This window comes from Hyperolius riggenbachi, chromosome 2, assembly GCF_040937935.1.
Source record: "Hyperolius riggenbachi isolate aHypRig1 chromosome 2, aHypRig1.pri, whole genome shotgun sequence".
Taxonomy (NCBI): Eukaryota; Metazoa; Chordata; class Amphibia; order Anura; family Hyperoliidae; genus Hyperolius; species Hyperolius riggenbachi.
The window spans coordinates 182,195,402-182,220,764 of record NC_090647.1 but is presented as its reverse complement, the minus strand read 5'-3'; the positions used below and the strand labels follow the sequence as shown (position 1 = coordinate 182,220,764).

Genomic DNA, 25,363 nt, shown 5'->3' with positions numbered 1-25,363 from the left:
AGTACGAGGGAAGGCTGGCCTTTCTGGCTCTCAGTCGGTCCCGTCCCTCTCCAGCAGCCCCGAGTAGTTCTAAAGACATCTATACTGTGCACATTCGAGTCCAGGCTCATGCATGTGCAGTACAGATGTGCTTATTTTCGACACTACTCTGGGACATGAGTATTTCTGAAAACTGCCCAAGGAGTGCTGAACACATGGCAGGACAAAAACCTTTAACAAAGCAGGGTGTAGGAACGACTGGATGGGCCAAGGACTAGGAAGGCTCTATGGTATCCAGAGCCTCCCCTCTACTTAGGCAAGTATCAAACCTTAAAGGAACAGTATCAAACCAAGTGTTTTAAAATGACAATGTGTGAATAATGTCTAAGTAGCAATGTAAACATTTTCCTAATTTTCATGTTAAATATCAGAGGCAAAAGCTTTAACTTATTAAGTTTAGGATTTGACCAGCCAGTGTTGCATATCAGACTACAGAGTAGTAGTCAGAGACACGGGACACAGCAGCTGCTTTCTAACACACACACACACACACACACACACACACACACACACACACACACACACACACACACACCAGATTAAGTGTGAGGGGAACTCTTCCTCCCCTCATGGCTCACCATTGGCCTGTCCAGTGTTTCGCAGAGTAGTCCATCTCTCCCTATCTTTACTTCTGAGAAATGTATCTGCCAAGATTTTATTTTTTTTTTAATCCTCATTATCCAGTTCCTATTTTGTTGCCTCTGTGACAAATTTTAGGAAACTTATTGCTGGCATTAAATTAAGAATTAAAGGGTACTTGAGGTTAGAGAAATATGGAGACTGCCATATTTATATCCTTTTAAAGAGACACTGGAGCGAGAAAAAAAAATGATGATATTATTTGTATGTGTAGCACAGCTAAGAAATAAAACATTAAGATCAGATACATCAGTGTAATGGTTTCCAGTACAGGAGGAGTTGAGAAACTCCAGTTGTGATCTCTATGCAAACAAGCCATTAGGCCTGGAACCCACTGAAAACCGCAAACGCAAAACGCAACCGCTAGCGTTTTGTCTGAGCGGTTTGCAAGCGGATTCATGCGCGTTTTTGGTCGTGTTTTGCAACATTGTATTTTTTTCCCCAGCGGGTGCCTAGCGTTTTGCGTTTTGATCCTGATTGGTCCTGTGAATTATTTTTCATTTTGTTACAGTGTGCTGAACCGCAAAACGCTAGCAAAACCGCTCAGTTTAGGTTTTGCTGAGCGTTTCTGCTAGCGTTTCAATACTTTACATTGAAGCGCTAACGCTCCCAAAATGCTGCAGGTCCTGCGTTTGCGTTTCTGGGAAACGCAAACGCTCCTGTGGAAGTTGCCCCATCCATTAACATTAGCCCAGCGTTTTGGCAAACTGCTAGCGTATCGCAGCGCTGCCAAAACGCTGCCAAAAGCGCTCCTGTGGGTTCCAGCCCTTAAGCTCTCCGACTAAGTTAGTCGTGGAGAGGGCTGTTATCTGACTTTTATTATCTCAACTGTTCCTGGACTATTTACTTTTCCTCTGCTAGAGGAGAGGTCATTACTTCACAGACTGCTCTGAAAGACTCATTTTGAATGCTGAGTGTTGTGTTATCTGCACATATTATAGAATGATGCAATGTTGGAAAAAACACTATATACCTGAAAATAAAAGTATGAGAATATTTTCTTTGCTCTAATCTTCTAGTAATTATTCATAGTACACAACCAATTCACTATATCATATTTTTTTTCCGCTTCAGTTTCTCTAAACAATGCAAAATGCCTGGCTCCTCTGCAGATCCTCTGTGTCTTATGCTTTTAGCCATAGACCCTGAACAAATATGCAGATTAGATGTTTGACTAAAGTTTGTATTTGCCACGTTTCAGGTGTGTGATTCAGACAATACTGATGCATGAAAGATCATCAGGATGCCAGGCAACTGGTACCATTTCTACGGTTTACTCTATCAATGTCTTTTGTCCTACCACTGTCTCCTTCTGTACTACAACTGTATGTCTTTATCTTGTATGGCTGAGCTTGTCTGTGCCAAAAATAATTCCATGTACTACCTGTACTTGATAAAATAAATCTGATTCGGATTCTAAAAGGAAATAAATATGGAAGCCTCCAATATCCCTCTCTCACTTCAGGTGTCCATTAAAAATAAGAACAGATTTTTCATAAAATATATTGTGTTCGCACTATGTTGAATTAAAAATTAGTTTATATGATTTGCTAATCCTTGCATTTTGTTCTATTTACATTTTGCAAGGTATCTTTAAGAGGAACAGTTACTAAATATAAAAAAAACTGAATAAAATGTCATTTTTTACAATATTGATTTATAAACTATTTACAGAATGTATACACATTGTAAAATCTTTCCTCATCCAGATTTAAATTCTTAAAATGTATTAGAGACGGCGGCATCTGTACTGCTGTCAAGGTGAATCGCAACGGAATGTTTTTCCCCCCTTGGCGTAGTGAGCAGAATCACCACCTGATCTCTCAGAGTGCTCTGGGGCAGAAGGTTGCCCGACACCATAGCTTAGGCCAGTGATCTGCTAACTTGGCTCTCCAGCTTTTAAGGAACTACAAGTCCCAAAATGCATTGCAGGAGTCATGATTCATAAAGGCAAATGCATTGTGGGACTTGTAGTTCCTTAACAGCTGGAGAGCCAAGTTGGCAGATCACTGGCCTAGGCTAACCATTACTGGGAGGGTGACAAAAATAATTTCTGATGCTGTACCTGAGCTAATAAAGGAAAATATGGGTATCCTAAATAATAACCATGTTCTACTATATGTCACAGTGAAAATAGGATTTTATTACTATTAAATCAAATGATACCTGCAGTTAAGCTGGGTGGAAACCGCTGTCACTGCAAAGGGTTTCACTGTGCCGTGCTTTGCATTAAAAGCAATTTCTGTTAAAATCATAAAACAGCATTAGCAGGTAAACCTGCTTAAGGGTACATATTTCACCAGAGATCCCTTTCAGCTGGCCTATTGTCACTTTCATAGCCGATGAAAGACATCCACATCATCGCTGAACCTTTCTATAGCAAGTGTCAATTTCAATGACAATTTGGGAGCACATTTTTCATTGTCAAAGGTTTAGGTCTCATGAATCAGACAGATTTCTGCAGCACTATGCAACGAAACCGGCGTAATGATCTGCATACCTACAACATATTTGTCCAGATAACAAAAATAAGTAAAGTATTTGGCAGCAGGTCAATTGGTCCATGTTTCAACACATTTCATACAGTACCTGCCACAACAGATTTTTCCCCTAAAAAAATAAATAAAGTTAAAAGAACATATGCTTGCAAAGATGTGAAATTGAGCATTTCTTGCCGGGGTTGGCGAGTTCTGTAAAAACCATAAGGATACTATAGTAGCATGAAAGAATTGGTTCACTCAAAAGGTCTTAACTAGGGCTTCTAATGTATCAGTTACAGCACTAAAAGCACCTGTGGAACCTAGACAACATTCTGCTGTTAGCAATGTCAAAATACACAGTTGCACAAGCAACAAATACAGAACAGCTAAATCAGAACTCCAGGATGTGTTACACTTCACTAGGCTGGAATTCACTAGGCTCTTAAAATGCAGAGAGCGATTCTGCACCTTAAAACCGCAATTCCAGAGCGATTTAGAAGAAAACGATTTTGAACCATCACTTTCCTTTATTGAATTGCTTTGAAAATGTTGCAGGTTCCGCCACTGACTTTAATTAGCCTAGCGCTTTTGAAATTGGCAGCAATTCCAAATTATGGCTGAAAGCATGCTAGTTGGCCATAGCCCTGCAATATCCCCTGTTGCCAATATTCTTTCCCTGGCTTATAAACAGACTTTGAAAGATTACTGAAAATGGTTTCTCAAGTATACATTAGAAATGTTATTTTTCAATGTCCAATCCTTTATTCCTGAATAATAATGCTGGAACAGTATGACCGAAATTATAAAGTTAGTATAGCGATACTAATTAATAGGGAATTTACAGGTCACTCAGTTTGGCTAGAATGCATGCTAGGAGACATTGCCGCGAACGGCACTTCACGTGCTAACTGTTTAGCACACCCGTGCTAAACAGTTTGCACGGCTTTGTGAATCAAGCCCATTGTTAACAGATAAGGTGTTATGACAGGCATTCCATCATGCAGCTGAGCTCCCTCTCACTCTGTAGCTTACTGGCATAAGCTTTCAAAGGTCGCAGAGCATGTCTGAGAAAACCTAGGCAGTCCCAGGGTAGCTAAGTGCATGCAATATTGCTTCTCAGCACTGGGATTCAGCATCGTCACTGCTGGGTTCTCCCCGCACACACAGGTAACTCAGCTTCACCTCCATTCTGTAATGACAGCAGACTGGAGAAGAGAAAACATGATCTTCAAAAGTTGTACTCAATCCTAACCACACAGGCAATAGAGAAAGCCCAGATCTGATAGCATAGTGACACCAGAAGGGTTTTGTGATCAAAAGACGCCAAGCACTGCTAACCAAACATTACTATAAAGCAGTGTACCAGACTTCTGCGAAGGTGAGCCAATCAGGTCTTTATCACTGTCGGCGGATCGTTCAGGAACAGCCTTATCAGTCCGCCAACAGTGCGTGCACACGCACTACAGTCTGTTGAAAACCCGCCCAGTGGGAGGTGCAGACGGACCAGCCGTTGGCTGCTGTCGTGCGTGTGTACACACCTTTAGGCTTCTTTCTCAGTGGGACATTACAGGCGCACGTTAGAGCAGCCTGTAAAGCAGCCCAACTCACAGTAATGAAAAATCAATGGGCTTTTTACAGTGCCCACGTTGCAGTGTAACGCTGGACGTTCAAAGAAAGTGCAGCATGCTGTACGTTATATATGCGGTTTTAGCCGCGTTAGACTGTTTGCACATGCTCAGTGCAGGAGAGGAGGAGGGGAGAGTCCGCTATTGTCCCTAGCCACATGGCTAATTAATATTCACTGCACTGTGTGACGTACAGTGTTTACTTCCTGGAGTGGCCACTTTGTGCGGCGATTGGCTGGCGGGACCACGTGGTCTCCACAGTCTTTGGATGCATGCGCCGTTTTCGTTCTACCAGTATCGAACAAAAACGGCGCAATGACAGACGCATTACGCGTCTATGTAGCGTCCGAGTTTAGCACCACCATGCATTGCGTTAGGGGAACGTTATGCGACCTTAACGTCCCCTCTAACGCAACGTCTCTGTGTGAAAGCCCTTAAAGAGGAGCTGTCAGCCATACGGTTTCAGAAAAAAAAAAATACAAAGTTACAAGTAGATAAATACTTGCTTTACTTACATAGCATATGTATTACACTGTCCACGTTTTGATTTTAGTGATTTTTCTACAGACGAAAAAAAAAAGAAAAAAAAAGAAGAAAGGAAAATCCCATTTTAAGTGTGGCTGTTTTGAAGACAATCCTGATGTCATTTTCTCCCTTATTCTCCTCTGTCTGATTGTGTATGCATTGCCCGCCCTTCACTATAGAAAGTGCATTGGAGGGAAAAACAGGAGTGAAAGGCTTCAGCCAATCAGGCTGCATTAGTTAAGTAGAGAAGCAAAAAAAGGACAACCAAGCATGCCCTGCAACCTCCTTTGTGTGTATCAAATTTTGTATGTACCAAATAAGAGTCAGGTAAACTGGGGAATGATCATTTATCAACAAGAAAAGTAATAGTGATTTTAACTTTTGGATAGCCTGGTTAGCATCCTTATTACTTGTTTACCAGATAAAAATAAATGATTTTTGATTTTATGGCCTGAAGTTACACTTTAAAGAGGATCTGTAACATGAAAAGATCCCCTGGGGGTACTCACCTCGGGTGGGGGAAGCCTCCGGATCCTAATGAGGCTTCCCACGCCGTCCTCCATCCGTCAGGGGTCTCGCTGCAGCCCTCCGTGGAGTCCGTGCAGCGGTGACGTCAATATTTACCTTCCTGGCTTCTGCCCAGGCGCTCTGACGGCTGTCGGCTCCGAACTACACGGAAATACCCGATCGCCGTCGGATCTGCTGTACTGCGCAGGCGCAAGTTTCCTGCGCCTGCGCAGTAGAGCGGACCCGAATGAGATCGGGTATTTCCGTGTAGTTCGGAACGGAAAGCCGCCACAGCGCCCCTGCTGGAGCCAGCAAAGGTAAATATTGAACTGACAGTCGGCACAGTCGCCGGCTGTTCGGAGGGCTGCGGCGAGACCCCCGTGGGACAGAGGACGGCGTGGGAAGCCTCATTAGGATCCGGAGGCTTCCCCCACCCGAGGTGAGTACCCCCCAGGGAATCTTTTTAATGTTACAGAGTCTCTTTAAGTGCTGTTCTAAGCCACACACTTTCTGTGGTTGTGTTTTTATCCTCCTTGTATTAGATCCTCTTTCTGTGTTCCCCTGCAAAGCTCGCTGAGCCCAGGCACGGGCATTGGTTACCAGAGTTTCCCATCCTTCACATTATATCCCATCCAGCTGTCACACTATGCCGTGGGATCAAACCAGCATCCTATAAATAAGTTCTTTTAGGCAGGAATTTCAACAAAGTTTTGCAAGGCTTACAGGTGCTCTCCAAGTTCTGACCATGTCTCAAGTATACAATACTATCTCAGCTTATAACAGAGTTTACTACTATAACTATATATTTAGCCTTCTTAATGGTCACACATAAAAGAGAATACAAAAATAGTATACATAATTGTGATCTTACCATTGCTCAGCTATTGAAGTTTGTAAACAAGTGCAAACCGGCATTATAATAATAGATAGATATTCATAATAATCCACCTATTCTGTAAAGCCTCATTTCCACTTAGGCCTCATTCACATCTGAGGAGTGCAGATGGCCGTGCGATCCGAACGCAGCGCATCCGATCACACGCCATCTGCACCGCTGCGCTGCTGATCCCATCCATTGACAGTGATGGGCTCAGCTCTGTGCTTGCGGGCAAAATGCAGGCAGCAGTACGCAAGTGCTTCCCAGCGCATCGTACTGCTGCGCAGCGCAGTAGATGTGAACGGTAGAAGGGCAGTCTATGCCCTTCTGCCGTTCCTGTGTTTCAGCACATCATACGCGCTTTCAAATGCGCACGGAAGCCCATATGATGTGAACGAGGCCTTAGTGCGCTTCTGTCCGCTTTTCATCAGCACATCAACGTTACGGATTGATACATGTTGCTGAAAAGCGGACAGAAGCACACTAGTGGAAATGAGGCCTATAATTTCCAGCTGCTGAACTTAATGAAGCAACCGACAGCAGTTTACTTTGAATGTCATTTGCTTACAAGTACAGAATAATAGATATGAAACTGATTGCATACATAAAGCAAGTGTAGAGCAATGAATTGCTCCAAGAAAAATGTGACTCACTACCATCTGTCTGCAACCCTACCACCTGCTTGCCAGCCAGTTAGGAGGTATAATCCTCATCTCCAGGCACACACTAGCAGGAAGGTATAAAAAATAGATTCTCTAAAGACCAAACTGCATGTGCCATTCTAAAACACACAGAGTGAGCAACTACAGTGGAGAACTATTATGCATTGTGCATCAAATCAGGCGTTTGCTCTAGATCCCATTAAAAAAAATAAAAGTAATTTAAGCTAAAAGCAGCTCATCCAATAGAGTTAACATATGACTCTCCAGGGTGTTCAAGACTCGTGCTCTGCTATCTGCTCAACTCCACCCAAACAAGCCACTTCCACCACGAACCAAAACACTGCAAGTGTTTCATGGAAGATTTTATTGTATGAATAAGTACAAAGGTGAGCTGCTTTGGTCATGGATTCATTAATCATAGTTTACCAACTGCAAGACCTCGTTACAGTGGTGCATTGTGACGGCGTGTAATGGCTGCTTTGTAACGCAGCTCACCGCACTGCAATGCAGCACCTATGCAACGTTCACTGTGCGGTGGTAGCCTTGTAGTGTAATGAGTTGTGGTATGGTAACGCACTGCGTTACTTGTACCTGCCCACATTTTAATGGTAGAAGTGAAGCATACATTTCATGGACTGTATGCTTCACTGTACCCAAGGCAACATTGCTGTTATGTGTTACATTAACTGCCTTCTCAAAAAAACAAAACAAAAACAAAAAAACACCCTAAACCCCCGCACATTAATTTTTATCAAACAGAGAGAAATGTAAACAAAGTACCTAAAGGATGAGATGAGCTAGTCAACAGAAAATGTCAGCAGTTACACAATCAATCATTATTTTATTATCTTAGACTATATTGGTCAGACACAGTAAATAATCTGAACACATTGTAACCCTCATAACCTGTGGTTATCTTGAGCCCTTGACCACCTTGACCTTTGTACAATTTCTGTAAAGCTCAACTTGTGTAAATGGTTTCCTCATATGGTTTGGTTTAAAATGAGAATTATACAGCTGCATTTAAAGGCTGATTTGTGTGTGATGCCAGTTAAATTTTAATATGTATCAACACAGGCATACTGGAATGCAAAGAATGTTAGCAAGCATCAGTGTTTTTCAACATTATTCAAGCATGTACCCCTTTCTGAAATATTGTTTTTTTGTTTTGTTGTGTGTTTTTAATCTCAAAACTCATAATAGATTGCCTATGACAAGTATTCCCTAAAACCAACCCAGCGCCCACAAGGGTATACAAACCACATGTTGAGAACCTAGTTGCTAGCTAACCAACAGCAAGATTTCAAGAATTTAAACAGAGGTGTCATTTTCTACTGGGTTGTTTTAGGCCTCCTTCACGGTGGGACGTTGCATTTGATGCAATGTTAAAGTCGCACAATGTGCCCCTAACGCAGCGCATGTAGGTTATGAAATTGGACGTTATTTGGCACTGTGTTATGGGTCTCTTGGTGTCCAGTTTTCGTCGCATACTGATGGAACGAAAACGGCGCATGCGTTACATTTAAAAAAAAACATTACTGAGCATGTGCAACACACATAACGCAGCAAATGTATTGCTAAACGCACAGCATGCAGCACTTTCTAAATATTGCTACACGTTACACACAACGCAATGTGTGTACTGTGAACATCGCACAGACTTTGTAGTGCTGTGCGTTAGTCTGCGTTATAAATTTTTAGAACGTGCGACTAACCGCCCACTGTGAAAGAGGCCTTAAGGAACAGGCCCGATTTCAAAAACTACTGGAGATCATAAATTCAAGTAAGTTAGATTTTAAAATCAGCAATTTGTCATTACTATGACTTTGCTGTACGATGGATTGCTTTCTTCTATTGACTTTACATTTCATTTAACGTAGGAGAATACTGGATCTGAATGCTTGTTGCACACAAGTAGTTGTTAACAGATGATAGAATCACAACTCCAAATGTTCAATTTGAAAACCAAATCAGGAATGGCGGTTTCTATATTTTTTACTATAAGGTTCCCTTTAAATTGCGATCAAAATCACAATGACTTTTATAAAGAACCTTGGAATTTATTACTGTCAGTCAAATACAGTCTCTTAGCAACAGACAGAGATAAACACGTGTACATATATAGTGTGTTATGCAACCCTCAAACCTTGTAGCAAGCCTTATTAGGGAAAAGCTATGACAGTTATGTTGCACGGGTGTAATCCACACCCAGAGCAGCTATGTTGATGGTGTTTGGCCTAGCCTTTAAGTTGTCACACAATTCATATTTGCCATTATGTGAGTGATTTACTACACACAGATTTAACAGAAGAAAGCGCTATATACATTAATGGCATGCATGTGTAATAAGCATAAAACATTGACTTGCTGACATACTGTAAAATAGCAACCTCCAATAACAAGAATGCCCACTTAGCAGGCCACAAACATTTTTGTATAGTGACTTAAATAGGAGGTGCCAAAAACCAGGCATAAACACTACAAGGCATGCATCCTAAATACAGATATCCCCTTGGAAATGCTGCTCACTTTTTAAAAATATTTTGTAGGTATGATTTTAGCAGTAGTGTCCACGACGGGGAGAGCGCCTGGCCGAGCATGCTCGATGAAGTGCGACTCGGCCAGGCTTTTGGAATGAATTACTGGGGACTGGGGTCACCTGGCGGGACACGAGCAGCCTTAAAGGAAACATCATCGAAAACCATGCGTCTCCCCCCCCCCCTTCTCTCTCTGCTTACCTGGGCTTCCTCCAGCCCATTGCAGATGACACATCCCACGTCGCAGCTCCGCTCTCAGCTGTTCAGCCTGGGGTATCCACCAGTGAAGAGGGTGACTTCCTCTAGTGCACCTGCACAAGCGCTGCTGTCAAACTCCACGTTGTCTGCGTTGTGTACTGCGCAGGCGCAGTAGTTCTGCACCTGCACAGTACACCGCGGACAACGTGGGCTTGATTGACAGCGAAGCTCGCGCATTTGCAGGAGAGACTACCACCAGGTCGCCCTCTGCATCGGCGGGCCCCTGGGCCGAACGGCTGAGGGCAGAGCAGTGGCGTGTGGACGCACGGGTAAGTAGAGCGTGGGCGGGAGGGGGGGGGGAGCATGGTTTTGGCTGTTTCCCTTAAGGGGGCTTAAGGAAACCCTAGGTAAGAATGGAACCTGAGACACTTCTCGTCTTTAAACCACCTCCTGGAATGGAACGGTTTGTTAGTAGTTTGTTAGTAATAATTCATATACCGTAAACTAATTTTAGCTGCATCAGGTTGTAAGGTTCTTGAACAAAGCAAGGATGATGGCCCTTTAGTTTAAAGGAAGTGTTAAAGAGACTCTGAAGTCTCATAGAAATCATCTTTATTTCAAAAATGTCTTTAACATGATAGCCCTAACTAAAACGCTGCATCCCCGTGGCTGTAATTTAACTAAATCCCCCCAAACTCCCCGGGGGACAATCCGGGCAGCGCTTCCGTGAGAGGCAGAGCTCTCAGCTACAGCTCTGCCTCTCCACACGTCTATGAGCACCGGATCGCCGCCTCCGCCCGCCCCTCTCAGTGAAGGAAGACTGGGGACAGGGGAGGGGCGGAGTTACGCGTCTGATAGACGCGCATGGAGGCAGAGCTGCGGCTGAAAGCTCTGCCTCCTCCAGCAGCAAAATCCACGACAAAGAAAGTTGTGGATTTTGCGGGGGAGAGGGAGGGGGGAATTAGTTAGATTACAGCCGTGTAATTTTTCTGAACTGCGCAAATGCAGAACGCGACCGAGGAGGAGCGAAATCAAAGGCAGCACATGTAGCTTTCAGAAGGCTACAGCAGCTGAAGGGAGCAGTGCAGAATGACAGCAAGGGACCAAGAGGACTACAGAAGGGCTTGACGAAGCCCTAGGTAAGTTAAACTGGTGACATACTGTCATAGCCATTTATCTTTAACTCTTTATTTCTAACTAAATAACTTAAGCAACAAGTTAAGCATTTTAAACTAAATGTTTAAGTGGAAATAAACCTGCAGGTCCGCAGCATAGTGCAAGCGTTAAATGAACCAAACCTTGAGAAACTGAGTTTACTTTTTAACCACAACACAGTATTATCAGCCATCAACTTTGCTTCCTCTTCTACTGTCAGGTACAATATGTTATCAATGTGTTATGAAGAGAAATCTCAACAACATGCAAATACAATCCATTTTACCTGACAGAAAACATGATGAAATGGAATATGGAAGGATTCAGACACGGCCTCCATTGTTTTCAAAGGACATGGGAGTATACTGAACTAAGAATGTTGCCAAGAAAACATGCGATCATTGGTCTGTACCCAAACATGAAGTTATGATATATTCCCTGGACACTTGGGGGCAAACAAGCATAACCATATATTTAATATTTAAAGAAAATCATCCTATCTGGCACTGCAGTTTTATCCTAAAGTGCATTCATTTTCCACTACATTTCACCTGTACTTGTAACTATTTGCATCTCATTGGTAGCCAGAGTGTTCTGCTGTCAGCTTCTATGTATGAGAGGATTACTGCAGCTAGGAGAAACAAAAAAACCCTCGTGAAATTTTCATCACGTGACCAGAAACTGCTGTAGGTGTCAGATTCCAGCCTCTATGTGTGTGATTCCAGGTCTACAGTTAAATGAGATAGGGACTATAGGATTGGTAAGCTGAACTTGTATGCAAGTTGGAGCACTGTGCCACCCTGTGCCTCCAGTGTCCCCTCTGCCCCTGATGTCTCCAGTGCCCACACAGCCCCGACAAGCTCTTAATCACTTTCTCCTTCAATGTGGAGGTGACATGATTGTGACAGGCATAATATTTGTATCGGCAGGTTGTTTTGTAACCCAGGACATACGTAACCTGGGGACTACCTGTAGTTACATGTCAGAGTGTGGGACCCTTACCTAGTAATTTATTTGGCATCAGCTAATGAATGAGAATATAGACAGAACAAATACAAAAACTGAAACAAAAAGGATAAAAGACAAAAAAAATGTTTATAAAAAGGGGGTTTTAAGCTGAAGAAATTCTATTGATCATCATAAGATCACACAAGACAAAACAATCCAGAGAAATTCAATTAGGAACTAAAAACAATGCTCTATTTTGTGTAGTAATGTTCTATTAAATTGTAGAAGTTATAATGGTATCTTTTGTTCATGAATGAGTGCAATGTAAATAGTTACTGAACTACACATGCATACAACTGCAGAGCTTATGATAATTACCATAGTTCCAAAGATCTTTTGGCTTGGTGAAGTACATCCTTCCACTGAATTTTTAATTGCACTCTATGAACAGCACCCAGAAACTGCAGGATTAACAGTGCATAATGTGGATTAGGAAATTGTCATTTGTGTGGAGGAGGAGTGAATCACAAACAGCTACAAGTGTATTTGTATGGGACAAATATGAGTGGAGAAATGTCGTCATGGTGCATAGGAAGTGTAGTGAGCAACGTCTGAGCATACCCGCAATCATACACATCACTGTGGTTTATTATGTAAAGCAGCCAATGTACAGCCCAGCCTTCCCTCAGGCGAATCACCATTAGCAATAAATGGCATGGGTTAGGTAACACACAAACAAACATTTATGAAGTCTGATGCATTGTTGGCTTAGATTTCCAGTCCTCGGAATACAAGAAAACTCCAAGAAGTGTCACTGGATTGGACATCACAGAAATAGTAAAAACTGTCAGTCAAAAAGGTCATGCTTAGTAAGACAAGGAAATAAGGACAACTGTAACCAAAAAAACTTTTTTGTTTAGCTTTGGATTGAGTGGGGAAGGGTTAATATGTCCATAATATTTGTATTGCTGTTTGTTTCCCCATGGAGAATAATTTCCTTCACTTTGTTCTCTAGCACCCCGTCACTAAGAACAGAAGTAAATCGAATTAAAAATAAGAAGTAATCATCTAAGCATGAACACTGACTACCAAAATAAAAATTCTGATAATTAAAACCTTCCCCATATATGAAAGTGTCTAATTGCTGTTTATATCCTTCTGTAGAGACCGCACCAGACCTACTGTACTCTTGTCACATGTCCACAATCAGACCATTATAAATAGGACAATGAAACAGAGTTAAACGCACATGAAAAGACAACACTTGTATTGGTGAATGTAAAAGCTGGACTGAGATAACCCACCTCCAGGTGAAAGTAAAACCTGTAAGAAGAAAACAAGCTACAAAGATCCTTAGGGGAATCGCCCTCTAGCCCCTAGTTTTGCAGCTCTTGGTTTCCAAATCCCTTGCCCCCCAGCACTGCCAGCAGCAAATGGCACCTGTCTCTGAGGGAGAAGACACCCATGGAAGAATAAAGAAAAGACTGCAAGGCAACAAGAGGAAGGCGAGTATTAGACATATGGATAGAATATCCTTATGCAGATTGGGGAGGGTGAGTGGGAAGCATACGAAAGTGGAGGCAAGTTAGATGCATGTGGACAGTAAACACAGGTGAAGGCACTGCAAAGGATTGAGGATACGAGGCTTAGCAGAGATTGGGTATTTACATTGGGTGAAGAGTGCCAACCCTCCGATTCCCCTTTGCGGGCTCTTTTCCACTGGGAAGCGCAACCGCGCTGCGTTGTGATCATGAAACTCAATTGGCACTTGCCGTGCTTGCATTCTGTAGCTATCGGTAATGAAGCGTGATTGTATGAACAATCGCACAAGTCAGCAATTGCACTCTTGAGAAAAAACAAAGCCCCCAATAAGAAATGAGCACTGTCCGTGTTCTCCCCAGGGTCTTTTAGCCGGGTGCTCCACCCGGCTAGTTTTGGTGACCACCCGGCTGTCATCGGCTCACCTCCTCCTATGCTGTAAGCAGAGTTGCTCACAGATGCACTGGTCCTGCATTCTCATCTCGCCCCATGCGGCTACTTTTTCATGCCACCCAGGCTGGAAAACATTTCTGGGGAGAACACGGACTGATTTGCATAACAAATTGTGGTGCTGCTGCATTTAGTAAGAAGGCTGCAATCTCCTTTAGAAGTGGATCGCAGCCTAGTGGAAAAATGCCCTTACCCCTCATTTTTTTTCTCCCAACCACAAAATACGGCGCTACAGAGGAGGCACTGCATAAGCCCAGCATCAAAAATAAGTGTTATGGTTACCACTTGTAATCGTTACTTCTTCAAAACTCCTTCAAATTACTGTCCTTCAAAACATACCAGTTGCAAAATATTGCTCAAACTCCTCCTCTCTGCAGTGGCAAGTCTCCTTTCACACTAGGTTTGCCAATATAATCACTTTGAAACAACGCAATTACTCCAACGCCGCTTCCACACTGGTGAGTTTGCAGTGCAACGATTTCAGTCTGGATAAAGCGCAGCATGCAGTACATTACTGGATGATTTGCATGGGTTTTGAATATCTGATATTTTTCCACCTGTTGAATGTATACATTTATTCAAACCACAAAACGTAAATGAATGAAAAATGCACATAAACCCCCCACAAATGCAGGAAAATCCTCAGAAACACATATGGCAGGAAATGCGTGGTTTTTCACATAGACAAGTGTGCTCCCAGCCTATAGGCATACCTCTCTTTCACCATTGCTAAAAATTAAAAGTGGAAGGATAAAGTACAAAAGAACTTGTACCACTTTTGTATAAACTAATTCTGACATAATTGCTACACAAAATATCCCTCAGGGCTTGCTTTAATTGCAAAACTCCACCTAAAGGTCTGTACACATACATCATTGTGTACCAGCTGATTCCATCATTACTGCAGCCTTCCACCTCTATAGCTGCACATCTGTTATCTTTACATCAATATATTAATGACCTGGGCATATAACAGGGTTACAGGTAGAACTAACTAAACAAAAGGTTCATGAGCATGGATATTTTGTAATGTCCTAACTTTCACATTTGTCAATGACATGAAAATGAATGTGTTTTCCAATGACGCGACTTGGTTGCATGTCTTTATGTTCACATAAAATGAATACTATCTAAATTATGTGAACATCTTTTGTTCACGAATACACAGACGTGTACATTATGATATGGTGTTGAAGAGCATATACAAAACTGCAAGTCTTGCTTTTATCATTTATAATTTTATTTTATGTTGTTAGTGTATAACATTTACAACCAAAAGAGGAGAGGGAACATTTTTGAAGCACGTCTCAAACAACTTTTAGATACAGTAGAATCTCATTAAAGTAAACTCTGATATAGTAAGCCTCTGGCTATAGTAAACTCAATCCCCAGCTCCCGACTATGTGCCTGTATGAATATATGACGAATTCTGATTTTGTGAACGTCTGATGTAGTAAACTACTTGGACATATCCCTTGAAGTATACTACAAAGGGATTCTACTGTATCAGTATAAGTAAATGACGACTGATTTTTACTATGCATATGTTCTTTCAGTGCTTTTCACTCTTCACTTATTTTTTCCCACACCCCAAAAAATACCAGCAAGTTAATTAACTTCCCCAAAAATCTGGCCATAGACTTGAGCCTTGTGCACATGTATAAGAACTAGGGATGGGACGAATCCACAATTTCTTCGAATCCGAATCCGGATCCGAATCTAAAAAAGTTTCTCGAATATCTCGAACCTTTCGAATCCCGAATCTAACGAATCCTGCACATAAGAATTGTGCGATCCATGGTATAGTTGCCCGCAGTATAGGTACCCAGGCATAGGTAGCGAGGTAAAGGTGCCTTCAGTATAGCTAGCTAGGTATGGGTGCCTTCAATATAGGTAGCTTTCAGTACAGGTAGCAAGGTATAGGGGCCTTCAGTATAGGTAGCAAGGTATAGGGGCCTTCAGTATAGGTAGCAAGGTATAGGGGCCTTCAGTATAGGTAGCAAGGTATAGGGGCCCTAAGTATAGGTAGCAGGGTATAGGGGCCCTCAGTATAGGTAGCAGGGTATATGGGCCTTCAGTATAGGTAGCAGGGTATATGGGCCTTCAGTATAGGTAGCAGGGTATATGGGCCTTCAGTATAGGTAGCAGGGTATATGGGCCTTCAGTATAGGTAGCAGGGTATATGGGCCTTCAGTATAGGTAGCAGGGTATATGGGCCTTCAGTATAGGTAGCAGGGTATATGGGCCTTCAGTATAGGTAGCAGGGTATATGGGCCTTCAGTATAGGTAGCAGGGTATATGGGCCTTCAGTATAGGTAGCAGGGTATATGGGCCTTCAGTATAGGTAGCAGGGTATATGGGCCTTCAGTATAGGTAGCAGGGTATATGGGCCTTCAGTATAGGTAGCAGGGTATATGGGCCTTCAGTATAGGTAGCAGGGTATATGGGCCTTCAGTATAGGTAGCAGGGTATATGGGCCTTCAGTATAGGTAGCAGGGTATATGGGCCTTCAGTATAGGTAGCAGGGTATATGGGCCTTCAGTATAGGTAGCAGGGTATATGGGCCTTCAGTATAGGTAGCAGGGTATATGGGCCTTCAGTATAGGTAGCAGGGTATATGGGCCTTCAGTATAGGTAGCAGGGTATATGGGCCTTCAGTATAGGTAGCAGGGTATATGGGCCTTCAGTATAGGTAGCAGGGTATATGGGCCTTCAGTATAGGTAGCAGGGTATATGGGCCTTCAGTATAGGTAGCAGGGTATATGGGCCTTCAGTATAGGTAGCAGGGTATATGGGCCTTCAGTATAGGTAGCAGGGTATATGGGCCTTCAGTATAGGTAGCAGGGTATATGGGCCTTCAGTATAGGTAGCAGGGTATATGGGCCTTCAGTATAGGTAGCAGGGTATATGGGCCTTCAGTATAGGTAGCAGGGTATATGGGCCTTCAGTATAGGTAGCAGGGTATATGGGCCTTCAGTATAGGTAGCAGGGTATATGGGCCTTCAGTATAGGTAGCAGGGTATATGGGCCTTCAGTATAGGTAGCAGGGTATATGGGCCTTCAGTAAAGGTAGCAGGGTATATGGGCCTTCAGTAAAGGTAGCAGGGTATATGGGCCTTCAGTATTGGTAGTTAACTAGGTATAGGGGCCTTCAGTATAGGTAGGTAGGTAAAGGGACCTTCAGTATAGGTATATAGGGTATAGGGCCTTAAGTATAGGTAGGTATGTAGGTAGGTATGTGTAGGGGCCTTTAGGTAGGTGGGTAGGTAGGTGTAGGGGCCTGTAGGTAGGTAGGTATAGGGGCCTTTAGGTAGGTAGGTATAGGGGCCTTTAGGTAGGTAGGTATAGGGGACTTTAGGTAGGTGGGTAGGTAGGTGTAGGGGCCTGTAGGTAGGTAGGTGTAGGGGCTTTTAGGTAGGTAGGTATAGGGGCCTTTAGGTAGGTAGGTGTAGGGGCCTTTAGTATAGGTATATAGGGTATAGGGCCTTAAGTATAGGTAGGTATGTAGGTAGGTATGTATAGGGGCCTTTAGGTAGGTAGGTATAGGGGCCTTTAGGTAGGTGGGTAGGTGTAGGGGCCTGTAGGTAGGTAGGTATAGGGGCCTTTAGGTAGGTAGGTAGGTATAGGGGCCTTTAGGTAGGTAGGTGTAGGGGCCTGTAGGTAGGTAGGTGTAGGGGCCTTTAGGTAGGTAGGTAGGTATAGGGGCCTTTAGGTAGGTAGGTGTAGGGGCCTTTAGGTAGGTAGGTAGGTATAGGGGCCTTTAGGTAGGTAGGTGTAGGGGCCTTTAGGTAGGTAGGTATAGGGGCCTTTACGTAGGTAGGTAGATGGGTGGGTAGGTATAGGGGCCTTTAGGTAGGTAGGTATAGGGGACTTTAGGTAGGTGGGTAGGTGTAGGGGCCTGTAGGTAGGTAGGTAGGTGTAGGGGCCTTTAGGTAGGTAGGTATAGGGGCCTTTAGGTAGGTAGGTATAGGGGCCTTTAGGTAGGTAGGTATAGGGGCCTTTACGTAGGTAGGTAGGGGGCCTGTAGGTAGGTAGATGGGTGGGTAGGTATAGGGGCCTTTAGGTAGGTAGGTGGGTAGGTAGGTATAGGGGCCTGTAGGTGGGTAGGTAGGAATAAGGGCCTGTAGGTAGGTATACGGGCCTTTAGGTAGGTAGGTATAGGGGCCTGTAGGTGGGAAGGTATAGGGGCCTGTAGGTGGGTAGGTAGGTATAGGGGCCTGTAGGTAGGTAGATGGGTAGGTAGGTATAGGGGCCTGTAGGTGGGTAGGCAGGTAGGTAGGTATAGGGGCCTGTAGGTGGGTAGGTAGGTATAGGGGCCTGTAGGTAGGCATAGGGGCCTTCCCCATGCCTCCTCCGCTCACCGCCAACCCCCCTCCCCGGCCTCCTCCGCCCCAGTGCCTCCTCCGCTCCCCCCCCCCCCCCCCGTGCCTCCTCCGCTCACCCCTGCATGAGTATCTACTCACCTTTCCGTGGAGCGCAGAGCGGCAGACCTCTTCGATACTTCCCTGTTCCCTCTAGTGGCCGAACCGGCTCTGACTGATGACATCATTGTAAGAGCCGGTCACTAGGGGGAACCAGGAAGTCGGCGAGAGGTCTGCCGCTCTGTGCGCTCCGCTCAGGTGAGTTGATGCTGGCGAACGGAAGAGGCGCGGGGGGGGGGGGGGGGGGGTCGGAAAAGGTCGAGGGAGGACAAGTGCGGGCGGGGGGAGAGGCGTATGCGGCGATGCAGCGTCGGGATTCGGAAAGTGAAAAATGGTGTCGGGATTCGAATCCACGAATCTCGAATATTTCCCAATATTCGAGGGATTCGTGGATTCGCCGGATTCGTCGTCCCACCCCTAATAAGAACGATTACCTGGGGAGGGGGTATTTGGACTCAGGGCCGCTCAACTAAGTTTAACCTAGCGTTTACAAGCAGCTTAGGACTATGGTAAAGCTCAGATTGTCAGCTCCTGTGTGGGACAGGTTATGTCAGAAATGACAGGAAATGGTTGAAGTACCTGTGAAGCACTGTGGAATGTGACAATTTAAATGGAACCTGAAGTGAGAAGTATATGGAGGCTGATATATTTCCTTTTAAAGTGGATCCGAGATACATTTTTACTCATTGCATAATTGTGTTCCTTTCATATTGTTTATAGGGCATTCCTCAAGCCAAATACTTTTTGGTTTTTGTTTTACTACTCTAATTCCCTATAAACTAAACAAGCCACGCCCACAGCTTTTCAGAGTGCCTTGGCATTTTCAGACAGTAGCAAGGGCTTATGGGAGCAGGATGAGGTGTTACTAGCCAGAGATTTCATAGGCAGAGGGGAGGAGGGAGAATTAGGTTTTACCAGGAGTGCTGGAGATGCAGAGCAGCTTTGCCCGTGTGAAATGTTTACAAACAACATGGCTGCGGTCATTGTATCACAGGAAGAAATAATCATATTCTATTAAAGCTGTTTGCAGCTAGATTTGCTGTGTAAACTATCTAAAAACTTAAGATAAGCTATACAGACAAGTTACGTGTTATAGTTAGTTTTTCATCTCGGATCCGCTTTAAGCAACAGCAGGTCTGCCAGGCAACTGGTGGTCTATCTATGTAGCTGCAGTAGTGTCTAAATCCCACCAGAAACAAGCATGCAGCTAAACTTGTGAGATTTGACAATAAAGAATGTCAGAAACACCCGATTTGCTGCATGCTTGTTCAGGGTCTATGACTAAAAGTAGGAGAGGGAGAGGCAGAGGATCATCAGGATAGCCAGACAACTGGTATTGTTTATTAGGAAATAAAGATATGTCAGCCTCCATATCACTCTCGCTTTAGGTGTCCTTTAAATGAATCACAACAACAACTACATCTGCCCCGACAGGATCTTAAGGATAAATGGATATATTCCATTTCTGATCAGGGATCAATTGCCCTTAAGTATAAGAACACACACCTAAACCTAAATTAAAAAAAAAAAAAAAAACACTTTTAAATAGATAAAGAACTTGCCCAATGATTTTATTAAACATGCTGTTGCTCAAAAATACAGTCCTAGGAAAGGGTGGCTGCAGATGCCCGAGTCTACAGCACAGACATAGCTACCACCACCCAGCATGGAAAACAAGAATTCCCTCATTTATACTTTATTTAGCAACAAGGAAAAGTATTCTATCAAGCCATTCTAGGCAGGGAGACAAAGGCAGGAAGAAAATTAACTGTGAAAAGGAAAGAAAGTCATTACGTAAGGTCAAATAACAATGTGCTAAGTAATTTTTCAGCTAAAATGTGGTAAAAGACAGATAGGAAGTGAATACAATCAGTCTGCTAACTACTTGGTGGAATAAGCAACACTATTTCCTTCCCAAGACATTACACTGAATGTGAGAGCAAGCACCTCAGACACTGTGAAAGAAGAGCATGCTGATTATATTGCATGCATCTGTGTTTTTTGTTGACACTTAAAGAGAAGTATTCCCAAGTGACCCTTGCCATAGATCAAGCCTCCAACTTTTCTTCCTGAAAGTGCCACTTTACCGCAGGTGTCATAACATACATACTCTAATTGTACTCAGTGCCTGGACCCAGCAGTCACAGCTTCATTAAGTTCCTGTACAAACCCTGGTCTCCTGGTTGTGAAGGGATAGGAATGCCCTGGCTGACATTCCACAGTAATGAGCAGATTCTCTCTTTAACAAGTCAACAGCCAATGCTTACGCTTAAGAGAAGTCAGAGGAACACCTGTACTAATTAAAATGAAAGAGGATTTGCATAAGCACATAAACAAATGTACGTATGTATGTAAGCATGTGCATATATGTGTGCATAAACAAAGAAAAAAGAAATTATCTATCTCTATCTATCTATCTATACATATATACACATATATCTATACACATATACACACACACACACACTTATCTTATTACTTAACTGTCCCTCAGAGGGGCTCACAATCTAGTCCCTACCATAGTCATACGTCTATGTATGGATCATGTAGTGCATGTATTGTAGTTTAGCGCCAATTTAAGGGGAAGCCAATTAACTTATCTGTATTTTTGGGGGATGTGGGAGGAAACCAGATTGCTCGGAGGAAACCCACACAGACACGAGGAGAACATACAAACTGCTTGCAGATGTTGATCTGGCTGGGATTGTAACTGGGGACCCAATATTGCAAGGCAAGAGCGCTAACCACTACACCACTGTGCTGACCAACAAACCCTCACATCCAGGCCACCGCTTCTTCAGTTGGCTCCCATCTCGCAGGAGACTCCAGGCCATCTCCACCAAGACTGCTAGGCATAGGATCTCTTTCTTCCCCGTGGTGGTCAACCTCTTGAACTCTATCCAGCGGCTCCCCGACATATGGTCTGCAGCCGTTGGCGAGTGCTCTCGATATACTGGCTAGTGAAACACTGTATCTGGTTTACTTAACGTATCCCCCTAAAGCTGCTGCAATTGCGTTTCCTGTGTCATACTCTAATCAAAGCTGCTATAAAACTCTTTTTTCTCTGTGTTACATTCTTGTTAAAGCTGCTATTATAATTGTCTAATTTGTTTCTGGATCGTTATTTTTATTTTACTCTTTAATTTTGAGCTGTTTTTTGTGCCAAACTCAATTCCAAGCACGACCCAGTCGGGTTTGCCGAATAAATCTGTATTCTGATTCCGGAAATATGTTCTACTTCCTGAACCTCCATTTTCCTAAATCAGTCCCATCAATTAATTTGAGCTGTGACAAAAATGTGTGAGGACCTTGGCCCTCAAGGACTGGAGTTGGAAAGCACTGCTATAATACAAACTAGTGTTAGGCTCAGGGCTGTAGAGTCGGTACAAAAATCATCCGACTCCTCAGTTTATGAAACCTCCAACTCAGACTCCAGGTACCCAAAATTGCCCTGACCTCTCAACTCCCGACTCCACAGCCCTGGTTAGGCTGCATTTTGCACAACTTCTCCATCATGAACATAATTCCACCACTACGAGGCGCCCCTTGGCACTCCCAAAGACATGTTGGCGTGCAAGTCTAGCCACCCCTTCCAGACTCAAGGCCTAGTCACACTGCTCCTCTCTGCTCCAGTGCAGAGGGGTCAGAGAGGTCATGTGTGATGGGCACCTACAAGCCTCTTAAAAGTGGATTTTGATTAGACTTTGGAAACTGCCAGGCAGGTTGGGTGGCAAGACTAATCAATTTGTACAGGTCCAATGCACTGCAGAATCACTTTAATCAATCACCATTGTATAAGATATTCATATCATATTAAGGCCAGATCTTTGATTTTTCTGTTCATAACATACATGTTATTACAGATTTGTAAGCTGCAATTCTCTTTAAAATTGCTAGCTCTGTGGCAATCATACAAATCCAATTGTTTATATAAAGGATTCAAATTATGGCAGTTCTGGTCACGTACTTCAGTTGTGTAGTCATGGAATCTAGGTTCTCAACATGTAGTACACAGACACAAGGGGGCAATTGGTTAACGTTTAGGGAAATGCGATTTTGTTGCAGCTATTTTTGAGGCTAAAAACCAGAAACAGCAAGCAATGGGCAGCGCTCACAGGCTGCAAGTGAAGTGAAAGCTCCAGAGATATGCCCAGCCCCTTGGTGCAGGTGCAGCGTCTGTTTGGAAGCGCTGCCATTTCCTTCTGCTGTAAAAACCAGAAACCCATATAAAAACAAACCTGAAAAAGTATTTTTGGCAAAACAACACATTTGAGAATGGAAGAAAAGCATTCCTATACAATTATGGATTACAACAAATACACGTGTCAAGGGGTACTAAAAATGAAGCAACCCCCCCCCCCCAACAGGGGATCGTTGGCAAACACCATCTAATAATGCTGCTGAGAAACATGGCTAATAGAAGATAGGTCAATCGGACAAAAAGGGTTAAAGCTTAGCGCTACAGATTAAATTAAAGACAATGAACATAACACTTACCAAGCCAGCGATAGGCGTTGATAGTCTGTTAATCTTTTTAATAATACCGGGCTTGATCTTGTTAATAAGGCTAGGAACAAAAAATAAATAAAATGTCAACTATAAAATACAAACTGCTATGGTGTTCCAGGACATAAAAAAGGAAGGAAAGATATTCAAGTGATTTAGGAGTTCTTAAAGAGACTGAAGCGAGAATAAAACTCGCTTTTTCCCTTATATTCAGCAGGGGCATGTTTGCCCCTGCTAAAACGCCGCTATCCCGTGGCAGAACAGGGGTCCTTTACCCCCCAAATCTCCCCTAGCAAAATCCACGACCAACTTGGTCGTAGATTTTGCTTCTGTTGGAGGCAGAGCTATGAGCTGTAGCTCTGTCCCATGCGCGTCTATCAGCGGCGGATCTCCGCCTCTCTCAGTGAAGGAAGACAGAGAGGGGCGGGGGAGAGGCAGCGATCAGCGCTGATAGACGCACTGAGAGGCAGGGCTGCGGCAGTTAGCCCCGTCTCAAGCAGGAAGCACTCCCCGCACAGCACGGAGGGGATTTGGGGGGTAAAGGACCCCCGTTCTGCCGCGGGATAGCAGCGTTTTAGCAGGAGCAAACATGCTCCTGCTGAATATAAGGGAAAAAGCGAGTTTTATTCTTGCTTCAGGCTCTCTTTAAAGCATGCAAGCTAACTCGTCAGTGTCTAGTAACATGTCACAGAGATAAGCTCCACATAGATGACCTGCTCAGATTCCAGGGCTGTGTGCCAGATGTGGGACAAACTTCCTGCAGTGAATCCATACATTTTTAAGCCCAATCTACACGATACGATTCTTTGTGCGATTAGATTACGATTCTATTTACGATCCGATTAAATCCAGCATGTCCGATCGGGAATCGATTCGATTCAATTAGATGTGCCATTGCAAAACAATGGCAAATTGAATTGCATTGAATCAAATCCCGATCGGACATACTGGATTTGATTGGATCGTAAATAAAATCTTAATCGAATCGCACAAAGAATCGTATCGTGTAGATGGGGCTTTACAGTCACAGCCCCAAAACAAGTATGTGGCATAGAAGCAAGAGCAGCTTCCACTATTACACACTTGCAAAAAGGTTCTTTGCCGCTCTTTTTCAGAACAAGTTAAAACTAATTTAAAGTCCGTGTTTTAAAGTGATAAAGGGCTTAAAGTGGTCTAACACCCAGCATTTCAACTTTGCTTTAAAAGATTGCTTACAGCTTATAAACTATTATGCCAGATTTTTTTTTTTAGCAGAAATTCACTGAATGGATTAAACATGACATTTTAGTGCTGCATTTAGCTAGAAATGCTCCTCGTGCTTGCTTGTTTAGTTACAAATGTATCTACCTACAATGTAACAAACAAACACTGCTCTGAGAGAACAAAGAGGGCTTCCCTGGCAGGCTTTTCAAAGGTCTATTTGTATTACAAATAAAGATACATTTGTAACTACAGATAAGAACAGATGCGGATTCCTAGTTAAATCCAACACTAAAATGTCATGTTTAACCCATTCAGTGAATTTCTGCTTAAAAAAAAATCTGGCATAATAGTTTGTAAGCTGTAAGCAATCTTTTAAAGCAAAGTTGTAATGCTGGGTGTTAAACCGCTTTAAGTGCTTAAATCAGGCCATACACTCGACTTCTCCCATTTAAAGCGGAATATAACCCTGCATTTCAACTTTGCTCTAAAACATTATTTAGGCTGGTTTCACAGTGGGACGTTACAGGTGCACGTTAGAGCAGCCTGTAATGCACCCCACCGCACAGCAATGAAAAATCAATGGGCTGTTCACAGTGCCCACATTGCGTTACTTAGTAACGCTGCGCCATAAGACAACGTACTGCATGCAGTACCTTATAAGCGGCAGAGCCGCGTTAAACTGCTTGCACATGCTCAGTAACGTTGGGGAGGAGCGGAGAGCAGCCAGGCACATGGCTAATTAATATTCACTGCACTCAGTGACGTGCAGTGTTTACTTCCTGGAGCGGCCACTCTGTGCGGCGATTGGCCGGGCGGGACCACGTGCACAACGCGGCTCACTGACGTCCACAGCAGAGAGCACCAGGCGTTGCGTTAGGGGCACGTTATGCGACCATAACGTCCCCTAAAACGCAACGTCCTGGTGTGAAACCAGCCTTACAGCATATTATATGCAACCAGCATTTTTTTTTACTAGACCAGCATTGGAAGGGTTACACATAGAGCTTTAAAGTTCCGTGGATAGAAATGCAGACGCATCCGAAGTTTAGATA

The 25,363-nt window shown here is 43.5% G+C and overlaps 1 protein-coding gene across 1 annotated transcript in view; it reads right to left on the bottom strand.

Annotated features, from left to right (window-relative positions):
* Positions 1-25,363, bottom strand: part of LMO7 (LIM domain 7) — a 234,079-nt gene that overhangs the window by 147,298 nt on the left and 61,418 nt on the right. The window contains exon 4 of the mRNA XM_068267863.1: positions 23,100-23,169. Within this exon, the coding sequence (XP_068123964.1) occupies positions 23,100-23,169 (70 nt within the window). The remainder of the gene's footprint in view (positions 1-23,099; positions 23,170-25,363) is intronic.